At 39.1% G+C, this 21,708-nt stretch overlaps 4 protein-coding genes across 4 annotated transcripts in view; 1 reads left to right on the top strand and 3 right to left on the bottom strand.

Moving 5' to 3' along the window:
* LOC103016137 (uncharacterized) overlaps window positions 1-21,708 on the bottom strand; it is a 115,793-nt gene that overhangs the window by 41,016 nt on the left and 53,069 nt on the right. The window lies entirely within an intron of this gene.
* On the top strand, window positions 4,316-4,662 carry LOC130704544 (histone H4). Its single transcript, XM_057554227.1, has one exon. It carries the CDS (start codon window positions 4,319-4,321, stop codon window positions 4,628-4,630), a length of 312 nt encoding a protein of 103 aa, XP_057410210.1. The 5' UTR covers window positions 4,316-4,318; the 3' UTR covers window positions 4,631-4,662.
* H1-6 (H1.6 linker histone, cluster member) lies at window positions 5,740-8,095 on the bottom strand. The gene has a single exon (XM_028165262.2). The coding sequence runs from the start codon at window positions 7,312-7,314 to the stop codon at window positions 6,721-6,723; it is 594 nt and encodes a 197-aa protein (XP_028021063.2). The 5' UTR covers window positions 7,315-8,095; the 3' UTR covers window positions 5,740-6,720.
* Window positions 8,146-21,659, bottom strand: LOC103016974 (histone H2B type 1-C/E/F/G/I-like). The gene is made up of 2 exons (XM_007177372.3): window positions 21,228-21,659; window positions 8,146-11,000 (listed from the first exon to the last, which is right to left on the bottom strand). The coding sequence occupies exon 1, from the start codon at window positions 21,616-21,618 to the stop codon at window positions 21,238-21,240; it is 381 nt and encodes a 126-aa protein (XP_007177434.1). The 5' UTR covers window positions 21,619-21,659; the 3' UTR covers window positions 8,146-11,000; window positions 21,228-21,237.

Raw genomic sequence — 21,708 nt, 5'->3', positions numbered from 1 at the left:
CTTGGCCTGGCATGCATGCTGGTATCTTACATATGCTGATTCTGAGTAATTCTCTAAGGTGTTTACTCATGTGTACGAGAGATACATATGATGTGTTTTAAGCAGATGCTTCTGTAGCTTCTATTTCTTGGCTGAATGAATTTTCATTCTCAGAAAAGTCTTCTTAGGCTTAAATATTTTCTAAAACTAATTTTTTTTCAGCTAATAATTACCGAGTACTTACTAGATGTCAGGCCCTGTTCTAAATATTAATTCTTTGTAAGAATCCTGTGAGGTAGAAACTCTTCTTATTCTGCTACCCTTATTTTGCTGTATGGAAACCAAGGCACAGAGAGGTTGGTTAACTTGCTGAAGGTTACACAGCTGGAAGATGATTGTATTGATTTTTTTCCCAGCTAGCCTGGCTCAGATTCATAGCCACTACACAATCCCTCTCTCTGAATCAAGAAAACGTGTGGTTGGCATTGTTGCATCTTTTTAGGATACTCCTTTGAGTATCCATTCTGCTGCCTAGTGGCAGCATCTCTGATTATTTCCTGAGTGAGGAGAGAACCTGTTTTAACATTTCAGAATATACTCTATAATTTTTTCATAAATATTTGAAACATTTGGGAATTTTTTTTTTCTGTTCACACACAAAATTCTAACTATCAAATTCACATTTTTATTTATTCTATTTATCATTCAGGGAGGTATTATGGGATGGGTAGCACTGAAGCACCTGTGAATCATTTTTCACCAGATTTGCGTAGAAAGTATTGTAAATAAAGTAATAAAGTAAAAAAAAAAAAACAAATTCTGGCTTTTGACCCAAAGATTCTAAAATAGAATTTTGGAGCCTTCAGTGCATTTGTGTGTGGAGGGGGAGGTGAGGATAACACCAATATTTGTATAAACTTCAGTGAAAGTCTTGTCAGTTGACCTTACCCTATGAGTTGATGAAATATCCTGGATCTTATTCTGTAAACAGAGTGACCACAATGGCATTTTCATAAGATAGTCAGCAAGCAACTTGGATACTGCCAAAGGAGCTTCACTATGTGTGCAAGAAAGCACCTGTTTTAAACATGGATGTAACAGTTAATGATCTTTGCTTTGTGTACTTTTGTGTTCAGTTTTCACCATTAAAAAAATGCAAAATCCTTTCTTCGGGCTTTGTGTGTGTGATTAAGGAAGTATTCAATGGAATTTTGAAAATCAAATTTAACTACAAACATGTTTATAAAAATTTTGAAGCAAATGTTTAAGAAAGGATACTGTTAGAAATTCTCTTTCCAAATAACATTTTCTTTAGTAGGTCAAAATGTATTATGAATATTTAGGGGAGAAAACCCACACAAGGACAGCAGGCCTAGAAAGTGCAAGTGCCAAGAACTTTTAGTAAAAGAGTTTGAACTAAAGAGAAAAAGCAGGGAGTTCCCTGGCGGTCTAATGGTCAGGATTCAGCACTTTCACTGCTGTGGCCCGGGTTCAATCCCTGGATGGGGAACTGAGATCCCGCAAGCCACATGGCACAGCCAAAATTAAAAAATAAAATAAGGAGAAAAAGCAGGAACGTTTTCCTAGAAGGATAAGGAGAGGAAGTGAGAAAAATATGGAGAGACACAGTATATGTATGTTATGGAACCAAAAACATGCCAGTGGGAATGACAGTTTAATTCAGGAAAAATGAATAAGAAAATACATCATACCAAAGTAAAGATCAGGTGGCTGAAAAAAGAGAAATGCATTAAAGACTTAGGTGAGAAGGAGATAAATCAGCCAGGGGTCAGAAGAGCTGTCTGCCCCAGACCAGGAGTGGTGTCCCCAAATGCCCAGAGCTAACTACTGTCATGTTATAAATCCCTGTCAGGCTAAGTGGGGCGAGATTGTACTTATGTATTTCTGCAACTATAATATTGCTCAAAAGTATTTCTACCCTGGGATTTCTTTTTCCTAAAGTACAACTGTACCCTGAAAAGTGTTGGTATATTCTGGTAGTTTTCAACTCTGGCTAAGTATCAGAATTGTCTTTTGAATACATATATATTCCATGGGATGATATGTGTATATATATTCCTCATATTTATATATATATTATATATATATATATTCCTCAACGTTGATATTCTGATTGAGTTAGTTTGTGGAGAGTGGTTCTGGGCATTTTATATTTTTAGAAGACTTTTGTTTAACATCACAGTTTTATTTGTGTGAATATTTCATGTGTCCATTTAGCCACAACTTGTTTGTAGGGTTTTTATTTGGAGAGCCTCGCTCACATGAATGGGGCTCTGTGAAGCCAGGTTCACTCTGAGAATGAGAGTTCCAGGGTGACCCACCTTTTCCCAAGCTACAGGACCAAGGAATACCTGAACTCTTCCTAGAGTGGAAGAATCCATTTTTAATGTAAATCTATAATTGTATACCTCTTAAATATTTGGTTTTTTTTAAAGGAATTCCTTTATTTTTATTTTTATTTATTTATTTATTTTTGGCTGTGTTGGGTCTTCCTTTCTGTGCGAGGGCTTTCTCTAGTTGCGGCAAGCGGGGGCCACTCTTCATAGCGGTGCGCGGGCCTCCCACCATCGCGGCCTCTCTTGTTGCCGAGCACAGGCTCCAGACGCGCAGGCTCCGCGGCATGTGGGATCTTCCCAGACCAGGGCTCGAACCCGCGTCCACTGCACTGGCAGGCAGACTCTCAACCACTGCACCACCAGGGAAGCCCAATATTTCTGTTTTGACATTCATGATTTTTGAGTCAATGTCATTGAGAAAAAGTTAGAAAACAAGAAATTAGGAGAAGGGAATAAGAAAAAAAGAACCATGTCATACACATTATTTTAAATTTATTTTCATGAATTAAAAAGCATGTTGAGATTTCATGTTTACCTGTGAACTCTGACCTTGCACTTTTCCTCTGTAATGAATGGCATTTCTTCCTAGCTAAGTCTCCGCTTATAAGGTGCATGTTTGTGGTGGGAAAGGGTAGTGAAAGTCAGGAGCCTAAAAACACTCACTTTGGGGCAGAAGAATGTAACCATCTAATTATTTCAGAAGTGATAAAACCATGTGTCATCCAGAGCTTTCCTGCCCTCTCCTGGGTCTTTTGTCTCCATCTTTCGGTCTCTTCTCCCTTTTTACCTAAGTCTTAGGTTATTATATGAGGTCTCTCTCAGGCCATAATCTCATTCTAAATCTCCCCAACAGACATTTATTTACTAACCAGGAGGTGGGGGGGAGGGGTGTCTTTTTTTTTTCCAATTTAACTAGAGTGACTCTTACTGTGGAAATTTTTAAAAGTTGTCAGGAAGCCAAAGAGAAACTTTTTGATTTGAGAAATCCTTCTCTTCAAACCATATTCAGATCCAGTTCTGTTCTGTTCGGCTTTTTTAAAAAAAGAATGAAAACAAAAATGGGATTAACCTGTTCAAAACACCCATAATCTCATCATAGGCCTCCCAGGGGAGGGCCCTGTAGGCTTTGTAATGGCCTTAATCAAGTATTAGCCCTATCTTACTATTAATCCTGGACTCTACAAAACAAACGTATGTTCTTGTCTCTAAAACTAGAGGAGGTTGAGAAAGGATTAATGAAAGAAGGAAAGGAGCTTTTAGGAACTGCAGGCCAATGAGGCGCAGAAGGCCAGGAAGAGGGTCCAGAGGTAACTGATTGCCCAAGCCTAGTTTTAAATTCCTTCTCTCACATGCATTTGCAGAAAAAGGAGTCACCCAGTACATGTTTGAATGGAGGAAGAGAAGAAAAGGAAGAAGTTTTAATTTGCAGTCGTTTGTCTACCTTTTTGTCTTTCCAAACACAGATCTTTTAGGACGAGAGCCTCTTCATGGCCGGCTTATACTTCGCCCCATCAAAATGCGTCTTTTAAAATTGAAACATTAAAAGGACTGAAAGGGAAAGTCCCTTGACCTATAACTCTATCTTCGTTTACACATTATTTTTACCTTCCCCAAGGAACCATTATCTAACTTATTAGTTACCAAGTTACCAAAAGGAAATGTGGAGTGAAGCTCTTTGCTCCGTGTCTTTGAGCTGAATACACTCAACTTGCAAACGCGCACAGAAAAAAAATAGGGCAAGGCAAAAGAGAAACTAAAGCTTTTCAGCCGATTGAAGGCCACCTCACCTTCCGGCCCGCCAGACGAAGAGCGAGGTATTTCGACCAATCAAAACATTGAAATGTTAATAAGCCCCTCCTTGCCCCACCCCTTGATGACCTAATTTGGAAAAAAATCCACCAGGGCTCTCGTTTTCAATCAGGTCCGGAAGAATGCTATTTAAAGAGCAGTGCTAAGTTCAAAAAGTTACTGCGACAGTAGCCATGTCTGGTCGCGGTAAGGGTGGTAAAGGTCTCGGTAAAGGCGGCGCTAAGCGTCACCGCAAGGTCTTACGGGACAACATCCAGGGCATCACCAAACCGGCTATCCGTCGCTTGGCCCGCCGTGGTGGTGTCAAGCGCATTTCTGGGCTAATTTACGAGGAGACTCGCGGGGTGCTGAAAGTGTTTTTGGAGAACGTGATTCGGGACGCTGTTACCTACACCGAGCACGCCAAGCGGAAGACTGTTACCGCCATGGACGTGGTTTACGCACTCAAACGCCAGGGCCGCACCCTTTACGGCTTCGGTGGTTGATCACGGCATCAGCTGAGACAGACCTCGACATCTAAAAAAAAACAAAAAGGCCCTTTTCAGGGCCGCCCACAAACTCGCTGAAGGGCTGTTGGACGTTGCGGAGGTGTGTGAAAGCCAAATGTCAGAGTTAATTTCACATGTGAAGTATGGTCGGAAGCTGCATTAACAACGCAGTTATGTAACTATTTAGGGCTTTGCGCTTGTACTAAGGTGGTAAGAAACTTGGGTCTTTATGAAGAAAGTAGGCTTAGCCGAAACGGTGAAACGCGAAGTGATATAAGATTGGATCCATGAGAGAAATGTGCCTATTTTGTGCATCTGGAAATATTCTGAGAACTGTCCTTAAGTGGACGGCTGGAGGCATCCATGGCACAAAAGTTCACAGTATCACCCACACAACACACAGCTATGCAAATGAAGGCTCTTCGGGGACAAGCTTTCATTGGCTGGTTCTCAGTGTGGCGAAGAAACCACTGTTAAATTGCGGAGGGTGGTGTTACAAGGCTGTTTTCCTATTGGCCAAAACAAGGGGTTTCATACCGGTACCCGGAACTTAAGGGAAAACCTTCATTGGTTAACTCTTTAATCCGATGCCTGCCAGGCGCTAAAGGGCCCGAGGAGCAAAATCGCAGAGTGGTCGAGCCGGTTCTACACAGGTTGGAGTAGTGCTGGGAGGTCGGCTGGCTTCTGGGCGGGATGAAGCCAGCTGTTCCTCCTTTCCCTCTGCGATGATAGTCTGGGGTCAGTCCACTGCTGGGCACAGAGAAGTAGCTCACTGCCTTGTCCGGCAAGTGAAGAATTTTCCTGCACTATCCCAACTCCAACTTCAGAGGGAAACAATGGCCACCTTATCCAAACAAAGAAACCATTGTATTTAGTCGTTTTCCATATAGGATACAATTAATTTTTTTTTTTCCTGTGGCCCGATAATACAAATGAATTCAGACAGGATATAGAACATGTTTGCATGGGAGGATGCATTAATTAACGTAGTTTTGCACTGGGCTTTGTTCGAAGTCGCCCCCAATACCAAGGCCCAAAATAAGATTAACAGTATAAATTTATTTACGAGGATTTTTTTTTTTTTTTTTTTTTTTTTACGAGGATCTTTAAGAATGCTAAATTACAAACTAAGTGAAAACAAACTAAACTGTTTAAAGCGAAAAAGATGCTTTAACTCCGACCCTGAGCGTTTCCTAGTACAAGCAGGTTTGTGATTTAAAGATCACACCCTAATATTTGAACCTCCAACATCTCCATACATGTTTTAGAGTTAACATTTTTCAGCCTGTGTAGCACAATCTGAACAAGCCTATCATTCTCTTCATAAATAGAGAACAATTACATTAAGACTAATTATATTATCAAACCAAATTTTAATGTAACAGTATGTGCTTAATATATAAAGTCATCTGGTAACTACTTGCAAACTAATGAAGGTGAAAGGCATTTCAATATTCTTGCAAATGTAAAACGGAAACGTCTGTGATTTACACAACTAATCACTCATAGTGGAAAGAAATCTGTTTAACGAGAAGTAAACTTCTCACTAATCCAAATTGAGACCTTGGTTTCTGTATATTAACCCCTGTAAAGTCCATGGAGACTGAGCTCAGAAATCTTACATGGAAAGGCACATTAAATCATATACTAGAGTAGCATTAGGTGAAAAAACATGGTCAGGTATGGTTGGGCACGGAGCTGATCTCCTCTCCTCTCTAGACTTAAAATCCAGCACTTCTCTAAGCATTTAGGAACTTACATACAAGGAATGTGCCTTATTTTTATTAGGATGGACAACCTAACTTTCTGCAACTGGGCAGTCAGTATACCATTAAGTATCTGAAGCTCTTCAGAGTCTGTACCGTTTGTCTGACAAGACACTATCACTGCATCACAAACTTGCTTATTGGCAAGCGATAAGGTTGACGAATAGTCTTTTCTTCCGGAGTCTTCTGAAAACGCAATGTTACACCCTCTTAAAATCATTTGGGTGGCTCTTAAAAGAGCCTTTGGGTTCTATGTAAACTGGCCGTTGCAGAAATTTTACTTCTTGGTTGTTGCTTTCCTCGGATTAGACTTCGACTGGGTCAGTTTAGAATTCCCAGCCTTCGGCTTCCCTGCTCTGGCCTTCGCTGACTTTCCTGTTGTTGTTTGCCCTTGGCACCTTTAGCTTTTCTGCCACTCTTACCAGCTTTCTCAGCCATTGTTGTCCTCAGCGTCTTTGCTCTTTTGTTGGTCTTTGCTTTCTGTGGAGACTTGGAGTCTCTGGCCAAAACCCGCTTCTTCGTCTTGGTAGAAGCAGGCTTCTTGACCTTTCCCTTGGTGGGCTCAGTGGCAACCTTCTTGCTGAGCTTGAAAGAGCCGGAAGCACCGGTACCCCTGGTCTGCACCAGAATTCCTTTGCTAACCAGGCTCTTGAGACCCAGCTTGATGCGGCTGTTGTTCTTCTCCACGTCATAGCCCACGGCTGCTAGCGCCTTTTTCAGCGCTGCCAAAGACATGCCAGCTCTCTCTTGAGAAATAGAAAGGGCCTCAATGATCAACTTGGACAATGAGACGCTTGTGGTCTTGTGACTTTCACCCTTCAAGCCAACCGGCTTCTTGCCCCGCTTTTTGGGGGGACGTTTCTCGATGGACGGTGGAACCGAATCCGCTAGAGCAGCACGTACCATCTCAGACATTGCCTTAGAATACAGGAATAAGTACCACCTAGCAAGTAGCGTAAACTGCTGCACGGGCCTCAGGGCCTTATATAGGGCAGGGCGCGCTGTGATTGGTGCGTCGCTCAGGCACCGCCCCCGCCCCTTGGGGAAGGAGCATTTGTGTTTGTTTCACTCCCAAAAGTTGAACGCCTCGAATACCCTCTGCACGGAATCGCCCTGGTTCCACTGACGAATAATCCATAGAGATACAGATTTCAGATGCCTTTTCGCCTTTTAATGAAAAATGACCCTGCATGCCAAAACTATTCAATAAAGCCCTCGATTTTCAACAAAATTCAAAGGGAAGAACAAAACTTCCTCTTTTCCGTGTAAATATAAAAGTAATTTTTAACGAATGACTTATCTCATCTCTTTTAAGTGGTCTTCCAAATGGTTGGCTTTCAGTTGGTGGAGAAAATAAATTATTCACGCCCTGATTTTTATTGAAAAATATTTATGTATATGAGGGAAGCAACACAGATATCTTAGATGTCTCACTGCAGAGTTGGAAGATGCTTTTAGAATTGTCAAAAAACTTCAGGATGACACCTCATTTGGGCAAACAATCTAATAAACGATGATCTACAGGCATGTGGATTGCTTGTGACTAAAACCACTTCTCAGTCCCTAAGGCTTGATAGCAGACCCTCAAGCATGGAGTAAATTACATGGATCTCACACATGATAATCTGCTTGGCCAAAATCAGGTCCCCCTTGTGGAGGGCATCTTGAACTGAGTTTTGCTTCTGGTTTCATTAGTTCAAACCTTACCCCTATACCCACCCCCACCCCCTTCATCCTCCACCCTCAGAAAAAAAATGTAAGGAAACAGATACAATCCCTGCACTTAATTAACTATAAAATATGAGGCAGGAACCTTGGTCTGAAGAGCTCAGTGGAAACGACAGACCCAGATCTATAACAGGACTGGGCTGGCAGGTGTCCTGCAGAGCTGTGGGAAAAGAGTTATTGGAATAATGTCTAGGATGCTTCTCTGGGCTTGTTCTAGGACTCACCTTTCTCAGAGGTGTATAAGAGTTTCAAGGCCCGGCCTTCCAGGAGGATGTTGAGGGAACGGTGTAATATGACCAGAGTCCAGGGTTCAGCAAAGGAAAATCCCATAAGGACCATCTTGTAAAGATCCACAAATGCCTGCATGAGAAATTTGGTAACATTCTACAGGCTGGGCAACCACTGGAGGCTTTTAAGGAGAGAGTTTGTGTATTTTTGTAGTAGTTGTCTTCTTGTATGGTTGTTGTAGTTGCCTTGATTTTCAATTTTTCACATAAACAATTATTGTGGAGAGCCTAATGTCAGAGGTTGGTAGTCTGTTGTAACAGTCTCAGAAGAAAGACAAGAGCTTCATTTAAGGAGAGTGTGGGAAAAGAGAGAGTCTACATTTGAAATACTTCTGAAGAGGAAACGAGATGATGAGACTTTCAAACTTCTGATTGCAAAGTGAGGTAGAAAAGTCTCTTTCACTCTCTCTGTCTCACATACATGCTTACATGTGCACTTACACACACATTTGAAACATAAATTCTGAAAACAATACTACCTTAAGTGCATTCTGATATATTTTCATCTAGTTTATTTTATTTTTTAAAAAATGCTGGTTGCAAATCATGAGATTGATTTCACAGCCTACTAATACATTGTGACCCTCAGTTTGAAAATTTTTTTCTCCTTAGAGAGATTACGGGTGCATCTTACCAAGAGCTCTATTTTAACGTGTTATTTGGTTTCTCTGAACCTCGGTGATCCCTGAGAGGTCGTACCATTAAATGTCAGTGGCTTAGGGTCGGGTATGAGTGGATTGATCCTTATATTTACAGGTTGACAGAACATATCACTCATCGCTGTAAAAGTAACAGAGAATTGGATACTTTTCTAAAATTCTTAGATTCCATAATTTAAGATCCAGAGAAAAAACCATGATTCATATTTTGCATTATAAATCTAAAAGATACCATAAAAACAAGCTCACACACATATACACCGTATATATGTGCCAGTCATTGTCCCAAGTATTTTCCCCCAAAAAAATTAGAAAAAAAAATGTAGGAAATCATTTTATAGATGAGGAAACTGAGTCACAGAAAAGTCACATAACTTGCCCAAAGTCTTAGAGCTAGTGAGCAGGAAAGGCTGGGATTTGATTTCAAGAAATCTGGCTTCAAAAGGCTCTCCTCCCATCTCACTCTTAGCCTGCTCAGGCTACTCAAACAAAATACTCCAGAGTGCGTGGCTTAAACAATAGAAATTTATTTCCTCAAAGCTCTGGAGGCTAGAAATCCGAGGTCAGGGTGCCAGCATGCTCAGGTTCTGGTGAGACCTCTTTTCCTACCCTATAGATGGCTGCCTTCTTGCTGTGTCCTTACATGGCCTTTCATGAGTGCATGCACACCAGGAGAGTGATGGCTCTCTCTTCCTCTTCTTATAAGGCCATGAATCCTATTGGATTAGGGCCCCACCTCTATGACCTCTTTCGCCTAAATTACCTCCTAAAAGCCCTGTCTCCAAATATAGTCACATTGGGGGTTAGGGCTTCAGCATATGAATTTCGGAGGAGGGGTGGGCATAAATCAATCCATAGCAGATACTTTTCTTATGGAATGATTAGGAGGCTTATTAGAGACAACCTAGGTAAAAGTAGTTTTAGTTACACATAGCCAAACATGGTTGATTATTCCAGCACAGTCCTGGGCAAAGGAGGCACCTGATAAATATTCCCTTTTTTGGTAAGATCCCTAAGATCTTACTTATTCTTTACAGAGTGCTTTCCCATGGAACGATTGCAATCCTGTTCATTGTTTGCAGCAGCTTATTTCTTATGGGGTCATGGCTAATAAAAATATGGGGAAAAAACTACCTTCACTCATAATGAAGGAAATTACATTTCAATATTTTTTTTTGGTCTATCTGATTAACAGTGTTTTAAAAATATTCTCAGTAAATATGACTGCTGTAAAATAGGAAATTTTGTATTATGTTGGTATTATAAGTTGGCATGGTCCTTCTGAATGGCAGTTTGATGAATGTATATATTAGGAGCCTTAAAAAATGGTTTTACCTTGTGATATAGTATTTCTACTTCTAGAAGTCTGTCCCAAGGAAATAATCAAATACTTAAACAAAGATTTATGTAAAAAGAAGTGTGATCTGTATGATTTATAATGCATAAAAATGGAACTCAGTCTAAATAGCCAGTAACAGAGGACTAATTAATAAGTAATAATACATCTATAAAAAATGTGTGTTTCTAGGCATGTTACCTAGAAAATTAGCTATATGTGTATATGTAGCATGATACCTAAATTTGCTTTATATATGATATGTATTTATTAGAGATGGATCTCATATATATGTTCATATTCATATATACATATATCTTATATACATATAGAAAAGATACTAAGATTTATTTTAATTTTGCTTGTTATATATTTCTCTTCTTACAAATTTCTGCAATTACCATTTAATATTTTTATAGTCAAAATAAATGTTTTAGCCAAGTTCTTATTGATCCTTCCGTGATTGTTAAAAATACCTCTTTTTATCTTCTTCTAGTATCAGTCATTTTCATTGACTTATTTGTGAGGTGCAACAGTGTCCAGCAGTGACCAGGGGTGGGAAAATACATTTCTAAAGCCCATTTGCTCCTCCTGTAAAAAGAGAGATTGATTAATTAATTCACTTCTATAATTCATCAAATATCTGATATTGTACTTGATTCTGAGAACAGTAATAATGGCGATGGCTAATGTTCATTGGTGTTTGTTCTGTGCCAAGCAGTGCTCTAAGCACTTTAGATACCAATGCATTTAATCTTGCAACAACCTTCTGAGGTACGTTATGATGGTCCTCCCTGCTTTATACATGAGGAAATTAAGGCTCAGAGAGACTGAGTTTCCCAGGTGGCACAGCTGTTGGATGGTGAGCCATGCTCTACAGTAAACCCACACCCTCTAGCATTTGAGTCTATGTGCACTCGTAAATAAAAGACGAGCATGATCTCATCAGTGTCCCATAACTTACATTTGAGCTAAGTCTTGAAGGGCGGGTAGGAATTTGTCAGGTGAGGAAAGGGTATTAGGGCTTTTCACAAAGGAGACATAGTGACAAAGGCCAGGTGGTGGGGGCTGTCTAGGGTGAGGTGCTTGGGGGTGAGCCTTGTAGAACCACTCGTGAAGGATGAGGAAGGCCCTTGCATGACAACAGGTTGAAGAGTTCAAGCTTGTTATTCCCACATGAAGCAGTTTTAACAGTTCCCAAAAGCCTCCCTTCTCTCACATGCTCATCTCTCTGGGCTGCTGGCAGATGAAATCATTCCCCACTCTCAAATAAGCCAAATCAAACATCTAATGGAAATGTACCCAAATAAATGCTTAGTCTCTTTCTTGGGTTGTTCTAAAATGCATTTTTCCAACTCCTCTTCACAAGTAGACAGAGGCAAACCTGATTTTATGCTCCCTTGGTGTCCAAATTCAGTGCAAGGAAATATATGCAGGGTTTGCTTACTTAGGAGTCCGCTTTACTACCCGTGGGCTGACACATTAGTGGGGCAGGGACATATGGATTTCTGTGAAAATTGGTCGCACATTTGGGTAATGTGAATACTCGTAATTATAAGCCACGCTTGACACAGCTTACACTCAGGCCATCACTCTACTTTACAGAGAGAGGCTCTTGCTACATGGTTTGTGTGTGCTTGTAAAAATGTAGTCACAGTTACACATTTAAGTTTTGAGAAAGCTCTGCCTGGAAGCAGATCCTGGTGGTAGTGGCGGGTGGGCAAGGGGGAAGCAGTCCTCTCTTTAGCTGGTGAGGGTCACAGTCTCCCACACAAACCATTGACCATCTCTGCTGACTCATGGTGTGATCTCTGATGTTCCAGTAGTTTAACAAACTCACTGTTGCTTCAGATTTAGCAGCCTTAACAATTGCAAGTGGTACGTGTTATCTTAAACACTGTTGAAAATGCACCAAATTGAAGGACTGTGCTGGAGGGAAGCACAGCTCTTCTCACCAGCTCACGCCCAGAATGAGGGCAGTGACGGTGGTACTAGAAAAAGAGGGACAGGTACTCAAGGTAGAATCAATAGGGCTTTGATTTCTCTTCTTTTCTTCATTACTGGGTCTTCCTCCAAGAGTTTTGTATGTGCTTTCCAAATAACATTTTATTGTCTGAGAATAAATTGAGTTAATAGTGTAAAGCACTCAGAACAGTACCTGGCCCATACTAAGTGCTACACTAGTGTTAGCTACTCTTGTTATATTAAGCATTTTAATTAGTGCTAATGTGCAAATTATATCTACCGCCCCTCTTGATCCCCCCGTTTCCTGTTTTCCATTTTCCCTTTCCATAGCATTTATTCCTTTCTCATTTTCTATATAATTACTCATAGTAACGATTGTTTGTTGTCTCTCTTCCCCAGCTGAGATGTAAGCTCCAGGAGGACAGTGACTTTGTCCTTTTCCAAGGAGACAGTCACTGAAGATGGCCGGAGGAACAAAAACCAGAAGGTGGTCCTTAGGACCAGAAGAGAAAGGGAAGAAATCCCCTCCTTAGACCATCCCAAAACTCTGTCTTCATTCCCTCTGTGGTGAAAATATCAAAGACGAGGTCCAGCATATGTGGGAGGATGAAAACCAGGAAAAGCAGAGTGTGTGCAAATCTGGCTGCAGTACAGAACATGAGAGAAAGAGGCCACAGACAGTGGGCAGGGGAAGAGTCCATCAAACCGTGTTTCAGGTCTTTGGAGTATCCTAAAGGAAGATACAGCTCTTTCAGACCCATTCCAGACCATCCATGATGCCCCAGCTCACATGCCAGAAGGATAAAGACCCCACAGCCCCTTCCCCTCATTTCCAGCTTATTAAAATTTCTGATCATTTTAGGACCGTAAAAAATTCTGTATGATATTATAACAATGAATATGTCATTATACATTTGACCAAACCCATAGAATGTACAACATCAAGAATGAACCCTAAGGTCAACTATGGACTTTGGGTGATTATGCTATGTCAATATAGGTTCATCCTTGGTTTAAAAAAAAAAAAAAAAGTACCATTCTGGTGAGTGATGCTGATAATGGGAAAGGCTATGCATGTGTGGGTGTGTGCGTGTAGGGAGTATTTGAGGAATCTCTGTACCTCCCTCTCAATTTTGTTGTAAACCTAAAACTGCTCTAAAAAAAAAACTTATAAAAAAAGTATATAGGAAAAAAAATTCCAATCCATTCAGCATTATTTATGTCTAGAATCGATGGGGCCAGGCTCAGTCTCTGATGCTTAGAGTCAGGGAGGCCAAGTGCTTTCCAAAACCTCCAAAAAGCTCTTATCCTGATGCTTGCTGGGTATCCTTGACCCACCTTTGAGGCTAGCAGCCTTTCTTCCATTCAAGATCTCAGAACTTGCATCATCTCTGTAGAATTCTTAAACACACAATTGTTATTTGTTTATTTATTTCAATTTTTTAAAATATATGTATTTCAGTGCATTAAAGCCCAAATGCATGTGTTTAAAAATCTAGTGACCAGCATCTACCACCTTAATTGTTTAAGCAAATCTAACAATAAAAGGGGCACATTTTTTTTAAGATTTCTTTTTATTTTTTTTGATGTGGACCGTTTTTTAAAGTCTTTATTGAATTTGTTACAATATTGCTTCTGTCTCATGTTTTGGTTTTTTGGCCACGAGGCATGTGGGATCTTAGCTCCCTGACCAGGGATCGAACCCACACCCCCTGCATTGGAAGGCGAAGTCTTAACCACTGGACCACCAGGGGAGTCCTAAAAGGGGCACATTTTATCTTTGATATTTTTATATCCTGTCCTACAGCTGAGTTTGGGCCAATTATAGTAGGGGAAAAAAGTGAAAAGAAAATAAAGGAAAAAAGAAAAGAAAAGAAGGGAGGAGGGGAGGAGAGGAGAGAGAAAAGAAAATGAGAACAAAGTTTCTTCCTTATTGCTTTTGAAGCCACTTCTTTTACTGTTGGAGAACTCGATCTTGTCAGAAGACAAGTTTAAAGCTGTAAGTGATGAAGTCAAGGTTTCATCCCAGTATTGCTTCCTCTAAGTATATCAGTCTCTTCATAGAATGAGACAAGTCCCATCATTTCTGTTCCTTCATCCCTTGGAGCCTGCAGCTGGGGAGATCTAATACCATGAATACCCATAGCAAGAAGAAACCAGCTCTTTCCATTAAATACTATACAAATTGCTTATTGGAATGATAAGGTTATGTAAGGCTTTAAATGAGCAAACCAAAGCTTCATTTTCCTTCCTCAGAACTGAGATGGGACAATAAGAAAGTAGTTGACTCTCCATATTTACTCACTTTTTCCTAATTTATAATAAACCCATAGTACCTGAAGATATGTCAAGCTGATTTTCAGAGTCCAAAGAATTTAGCCAGAGCCTAGAATGTCTTGCTGGCAAGGTCAAAGGCAGCTGTGTATTTGACCCAATTAATTTTACGCTTAGTCATCCAGGATTGCACAGGGTGAAAGTTTGGAAAAGCTAAATAATTTTTAATACCTTTTAAATTTAGGACTGTTGGACTGCAAAGTACTGAATCTACACACCCTTCGAAATCTGGACGCTTCAAGACAAGTGATAGCTATCATTCCTTATGTCTTTAGGTATACGCCTAGAGAGCTAATTAAGTACAAGTGTGGGGAAAAAAATGCATTTTCTTTCAACCTGTTGGACCAAGGTAAATGCAAAGGAATCCGCTGGCAATCTTTTTATATCACTTGTGAAATTCCTATCATTTAAGAAAGACCAGCTCCTACCGACTGAGGTCTTCAGTCACAAGCTGCCTTAGTTCCCTTTAGGGTACTAAGAAGGTTATAAATGAAACTTGTCAAACATCACACAAAAACTGAGCACCTACCATGTGCCAGGCACTCTTCAAAGTGTGTTCTATGCATTAAAGGTCTTTGATCATCACAAACATCTAGAAGGTAGGTGTTATTACCATCATCCTCAAGATATAGAAGAGGCACAGAGAGATTAATGACTTGCATCAGTCTCACAGCTAATAGGTGGCAAGCTGGGAGTCAAACCTGGAGGTTCTATCTCCAGGGGCTACACTTCTGTCAACAGGGAGCAATGCTGTGCAGCCATTTTACTGGCATCCATACCATTTCTAGGACAAATATTTTATATTTGCTATTTCATTTAATCCTCACCCCATCTTCTCAAGTAGGTAATTACTATCACCCCACAGGCTCAGAGTACTAGGTTTGTCAAACAGTAACTCAAAGACATTTAGTTAATTATTAGCACACTGTTAACTTGTGTATAAGGTGTGCCAAGCAATAGATTGATTTCATCCAACAAAGTCAAAAAAGATGACTATGAAAGAGAAAGAGGGGAGGAAATGTCTTTGGATTGTCTAGGAACAGGATGTCATGTTTGTACATTATTTTCAGTAGGAAAGAGTTCAGTGTGGACAATCTGTTCTTACACAGACCAAAGAGGATTTTAAAAAAAAAGAAAAAGAGTGATTGTCTAAAAACTCTCAAGACTGGCTGTGAAGAATATGTGACAGGCTGCCTCTGTATAATATGGTCCACTGACTCTCAGTCAGCATTTCCATCTTAGGTAGGTCATATCTTCACCATTTCTGGCATCAGAGTCTCTCAACTTCCCCACTTTGGTCAAGACTCTCATAATAGAGTAGCGGGTTTTAGTCTCCTCTTTGTAACACTTAGTCATCTGCATATTAGACAGAGGAGGAAGACAAAAAAGTTATGAGGACAATCACAAATATAATAAGAAATATTTGAAATCTCTATTATCTTCAAGTACTTAATTGACGTGTCTTAATTAGAAGAACAGGCCTCAAAGATTACCTTGATGGATTTAAGTTAAATGTGTCATTTTTCCTAACCACAGTTTCAACTCTAATTTGAGCCATACTCAGAAATAAATTATGCGGTACACATTCTTTTGTTCAGGAAATTTTAGTCAAGGTATAGATAGAGGGCTAGGCTCTGAGGATTTTTAATTTTTTTCTAATACTTGGGAAGAACAAATCCGAAATCTAATCTTTGGAAAAACTGATAATGGAGAAAAGGACAAAGAATAAAACAATGGAAGGAGAAGGAAAAAGCTATCTATTCTAGATCTCATCTTGATCTGTAGAACCTTAGGAGGAAGCTTCCTACTTCCAAAATTCTGGAAATCTTTTAATGTGTCAAGATTGGCTTTCCAATGAGAGTGTATATCCAAGTGGTAGGATTCTAAACATGTTTATGCTGTGAAAAAAAACAGAAACTCCATTTGTCCTGAAGCTTAAAAACAACATTTGTAGTTAAAAATACTGGAAATGGCCTTTTCTAGCACTGTTAAAAGTTGACACTTTGGGGAGTCTCTTTTAATACAATCTTTAATTGTATATTATGTAGAGGTGTGTCTGTTGAAGTCTTTTTTTGAAATGTAGATTGCATTTGTTGTATATATGACAGTGTAGCCTACATTAGTTTTAGATAATATCTGACACCTGAAACATGTCAAAAGAGAAGAAAAGACAAGTCACATGGATCTTGTGGTACAATTTCAAATGATGAGAATTTATGGGAATATTTAGATGTAGGTCATATTATCATTATTATTAAGGTTAGAAGTAAAATTTTGGCACAGTAAGTTTATGTTCTTTTGGGAATTTTACTTTAAATTATTTGTATTATCTTCTCAGCAGTTAGGGGTTGATATAGATCGATATGTTCTAATAAGAATAGTTTTATATTTTATCCATGATCTCATTTTTTATTATTTAAAACTATTACAAGTATTCCCAGGTGGCAAAAAAGATCCATATATTTCAAAGCAATAACATGAAATTGATTTGTTAATGCTGTGGTTCTTGAGATATGGTTGAAGCACTGTCCCACCTTTATTGATTTTCAATTTGTACTAATTGGATATATGGCAAGATTCAATCACTTGCCAAGTCTTTGAGATAATCAGTATCTTTGTAAAACTTGAACTAGTTTGTGCTTGTTGTTGGAGTTATTTTTTGTTACATGACCATGAAGTCTGGAGGTGGTTGGGCTACAGAGAGATGAGAGATTTGGATAGTCAATTTTTATTGGGGGGTGGTTGATAAATTAATATAGTTATAAATTCAGTCTTTATTGGCAGCTCTAACGTATTTTTACCTTATCAGCATAAATAAGACAATACATATAAAATTGAATTTACTACATTAATGAACAGTAACAACTTTCTAATAAATAAACAGACCAAACATAGCCATTGCTTGTGTACATATTTGTGTTTCTCTGCAGCTATAGTACTTGGTAGAGTCAGAGCTGTTTGTATTAACGACAGCCCTTTAGAAAAGCAGGCAACTGTGTTCCCTCATAGGCATAAGGAAACCGGGAGGCCGTCCAAAACCTGCCTTGTCCTCTCAGACCACATATACACTTTACATATCCCTTCTACAAATTTAAAGTAGCAAAAACAAGCATACCTATTTCTATTCTCTTACGGCATCTATATGTTCTCTAACCTGTTAATCTATGGTCATTCTCAACTGTGTGAAAATAAAAGACTTGCATAGATCTGTTTTTAGTGATGTGTATTTTGTACCCTCCAATTTATTTAATTTACTCAATTTAATATTTATCTAAAATTTTAAAGTTATCTATAGACTTTGAATTCAGTATTTAAGCTGACACAATGAGTCCTTATGATTTGTAACATTATAAAAATTAATTCCATTTTAAAAATGACATTACCTATCTACATTATCACTATTTTGTGATAATTTAGTTCAATGCGTAATTTACATAATGTAAAATTTTAAATAAAGTGATGATAACTCATCTAATTAGTAGAGTTAAAGAAATTTAGTAATTTTAACTTAGTTTTTTTTTAAAGAAAATAACCCCTAAACTTGTGTAAACTAGAATACTATACTAACATTATTCTTACATTATGACAATAATAAAGAAAAAGATGTAGAGCCATTTTGTAAAGCAAAATTGTTAAGCCAGTAAATTTATCCTAAGGGTTAACTTGATTAGAAATATGTGATTTTAAAATTTCCTATAGAATTACATGCCATGTATTAAAATATTTAAGTTGTTCAAAAATAATGGAGTAGTTCTGTTTTGTTTCTTATCTTGTAAAGTGTTAACTAAGACCACTAATTAAATTCAGTTAAACTTTCTTTTTCTGTCTGAGTTACAACTTAAAGAGGTAGCACATTTAAAGCATCTGGAGAATTTGATTTTGCTCTTATTTTAAATTGATGTATGTTTTTTAGTCTTTATATAAGCTATTTACGTTTACATTATAACTTTTAAAATTTTCTGCTGAGGTAGATAATTTGCTCAAAATTATTTGTATTCATAAAGCAGAAAACATTCTCAATCATTGTACAAGTTAGAGGAGCTAATTGTGAAACTGGAACAAAACTTAAAGAGATTTAATTTAAAAGCAACCAGAGATTTAAGTATGTTGATCAGTTAAAGAAACAATTGTGATTAAGATCAGAGATCCCTCAGGGAACACCACTGCTGGGAATATGAGTAAATTCTCTGATATCCTTCTAAGTTTGGTAGGAAATTCTAGTTTCCAGTGCCATATCCCTCACAATAAACTCATTAAGGTTAATAAACTATTTAATGTTTGTTTTATACAGGTATTGGAAGCCCTCTCTTTTTTCTGACTCAGCTCTATTTATAATGACATATTTCTTCTCTCTCCTCTCTGACCTTACTTAAAGAGCAAGAAGGGACAATATTTTTTTGGAATTATTGAATAATAAACTTTAGAGGCTTCAGCATAGCAAGAGACAGGCCAATTGTAGGCTGGAGATTCTGTTTCCTTGTTTCCTTTCTTGTCTTAAGTCTCCTGTTAGGTCTAACGCTTTATTAAAGTTAACAGTTTTAGGCGGCCATTTTATATTCATTTATCTTTGAAGCAGGAATGTTATTTTTGCAGATACTGACAATTATTTGGACTCATACTGAGTAATCACGAAAACAGACAGTTTTGAGAGGAAGAAAGAAACTCTGATTTTTAGTTAAAAGAACCCACAGTATACAAACACAAAACACCAAACACAGTGGATCCCATCAAAGGCCAGAAAGAAAAACACCAACTTCCTGGTCCTGTGTTCTCAAATGCCAGAGATGATCAGAATCCTCAGACAAACACAAGCAACCCAAAAAAGATGAACAAATGAACCAGATTCCAGATACCCTGTCCTCTGCCACCAACTAATTAATGATCTAGCGATAAAACCACTAATGTGTATCCAATCGACAAAGTACAGTCTAAGAACCAAAATAAGAAACAAACTTGGGCAAAAATAAATTTTAGCATACAAGAGCCAAAGGAAGATGAACAGAAAACTCAAAGTGCCCAGGGCTAGACAAGGTACATTTTCAGTTCACATTTCTATTGATTCCTAAGATAGGGCTCTGGTAAACAACGTCTTGGTGGAATCTTCAGAAATAAATGGTCCAAGTGTTAATGATTAGCCAGACTGCTCTTGTATTGAAGAGAAATCAAGCAATAGTTGTTATTTCATCCAACAAAGGCAAACCAGAATTTATATGTGAGGAAAAGAGGGGAAGAGAAGGAGAAAACAAAGACAAAACAAAACCTTGTAGTCAGCCTGGGATAGTGAATGTTTGCACATTTTTTGGGTAAACTGATTAGTTGGCAGTGAGGAGAGGTTAGTCTGATTTGGATGATCAGTCCTTGGGCAGGCTCACTAGGGGTATAGAAAAAAATCCAATTTCAGTTGTTGAAGGACTTGGGAAACCTTATAGTTTGGCTGAAGAGCTTGTGTGATAAGCATGTGCCATTGTCCTATATTTGCAATTCTACCTTAATTAAGCCAGGGCTGCACTTCATTTCTCAGGTAACTTCCAGGTTAGGCAGCCAGTAATTGTGGAGCCGTGTTCCAATGGACGCCTGTCTAGCGCCAGACAGGCCTTAGTATCTTCCCCAGGTATCAAAACTGCACATTTAGAATCACGGGGTCTTAATGTTAAGTAATCTAAATCACATTGTATCTTACCTCAAATCGTTAAACAACAACAAAAAACCCTGTTTTCCTTGTAACATAAATTTTATTCTTGTAGCCTCCCACTTTTTTACAGAGAAAGCAAAGTTGACTCCTAGGTGCTGAAAATGTGTTCTAGACTTGGATAAATTAAATGGAAAATGCGTTTCTTTCACCTTAAAATCTTCCCCTGGAACAAAGATTAAACTGCTTAAGGGAAGGTGGAACTTGCCAACTCCCTCCCTCCCGCCACCCCACCTCCCCGCCGCGCGACTACCTGGTTTGGGAAGGTTCTCTTCTAGAGACTTTGTATGCCAAGTTCAACAGTGTCCTTTCTCTTCCCGCCTAGTTTCCCCGCCTTTCGGTGCCAGCCCTCAGTTCAACCTCCATGGAAATTTGCCAAGTTGCAAGCATCTCCTAAAGCAGTTCGTGAACCCCGACTGCGTATTACAAGCCACCAGCCACCTACGCAGTTAATTTTCATGTTCAGATACCTGGAGGTCAATTACAGTACATTGATCACTGGGACTCAAAAAATAGCTGACTTTATACTTGGGGTGAGCCCCTAATTGCAAAGGGTAATGGATAACATTTGACACAACAATGCCAAAACCAACAACCTTGCAGTGCTTTTAACAAATTCAGTTGTCATTCCTTATACCCATTAATAGGACTTACAAATTTATCTATCTTTGTCTTCTAATTAATGCGCTTTTGCCCAAACCTTTGTCTTCTAATTAATGCACTTTTGCCCAAACTCCAACTTACAGAATATAAGCAGCAGATTACAACTCTTTGTGGACATGTGGGTGGCTCTTAAAAGAGCCTTTGGGGTTAGATACAAAGACGCTTACTTGGCAAGTTTTACTTGGAGCTAGTGTACTTGGTGACAGCCTTGGTGCCCTCGGACACAGCGTGCTTGGCCAGCTCCCCGGGCAGCAGCAGGCGCACGGCCGTCTGGATCTCTCTGGACGTGATGGTCGAGCGCTTGTTATAATGCGCCAGACGCGACGCCTCGCCCGCGATGCGCTCAAAGATATCGTTGACGAAAGAGTTCATGATGCCCATGGCCTTGGATGAAATGCCAGTGTCCGGGTGGACCTGTTTCAGTACCTTGTACACGTACACGGAATAACTCTCCTTGCGGCTGCGCTTGCGCTTCTTGCCATCTTTCTTCTGCGCTTTGGTCACCGCCTTCTTGGAGCCCTTCTTTGGGGCAGGAACGGATTTCGCTGACTCCGGCATTTTAAAACCTCAAAACACCAAAAATAAAATGAAAATAAAAAGCGGATTTCTGCTATTTATAGGGCCTTTATGCTAATGAAGGATGCAGAC

The sequence above is a fragment of the Balaenoptera acutorostrata genome, chromosome 10 (genome assembly GCF_949987535.1).
Source record: "Balaenoptera acutorostrata chromosome 10, mBalAcu1.1, whole genome shotgun sequence".
Classification (NCBI taxonomy): domain Eukaryota; kingdom Metazoa; phylum Chordata; class Mammalia; order Artiodactyla; family Balaenopteridae; genus Balaenoptera; species Balaenoptera acutorostrata.
Note: the sequence above shows the minus strand (reverse complement) of the source record. Positions and strands in the feature narration are given on the sequence as shown.

Bases quoted from the DNA above. Each gene is read 5' to 3' on its own strand.
- H1-6 (XM_028165262.2), bottom strand. From the start codon at position 7,314: ATGTCTGAGATGGTACGTGCTGCTCTAGCGGATTCGGTTCCACCGTCC.
- LOC103016974 (XM_007177372.3), bottom strand. From the start codon at position 21,618: ATGCCGGAGTCAGCGAAATCCGTTCCTGCCCCAAAGAAGGGCTCCAAG.
- LOC130704544 (XM_057554227.1), top strand. From the start codon at position 4,319: ATGTCTGGTCGCGGTAAGGGTGGTAAAGGTCTCGGTAAAGGCGGCGCT.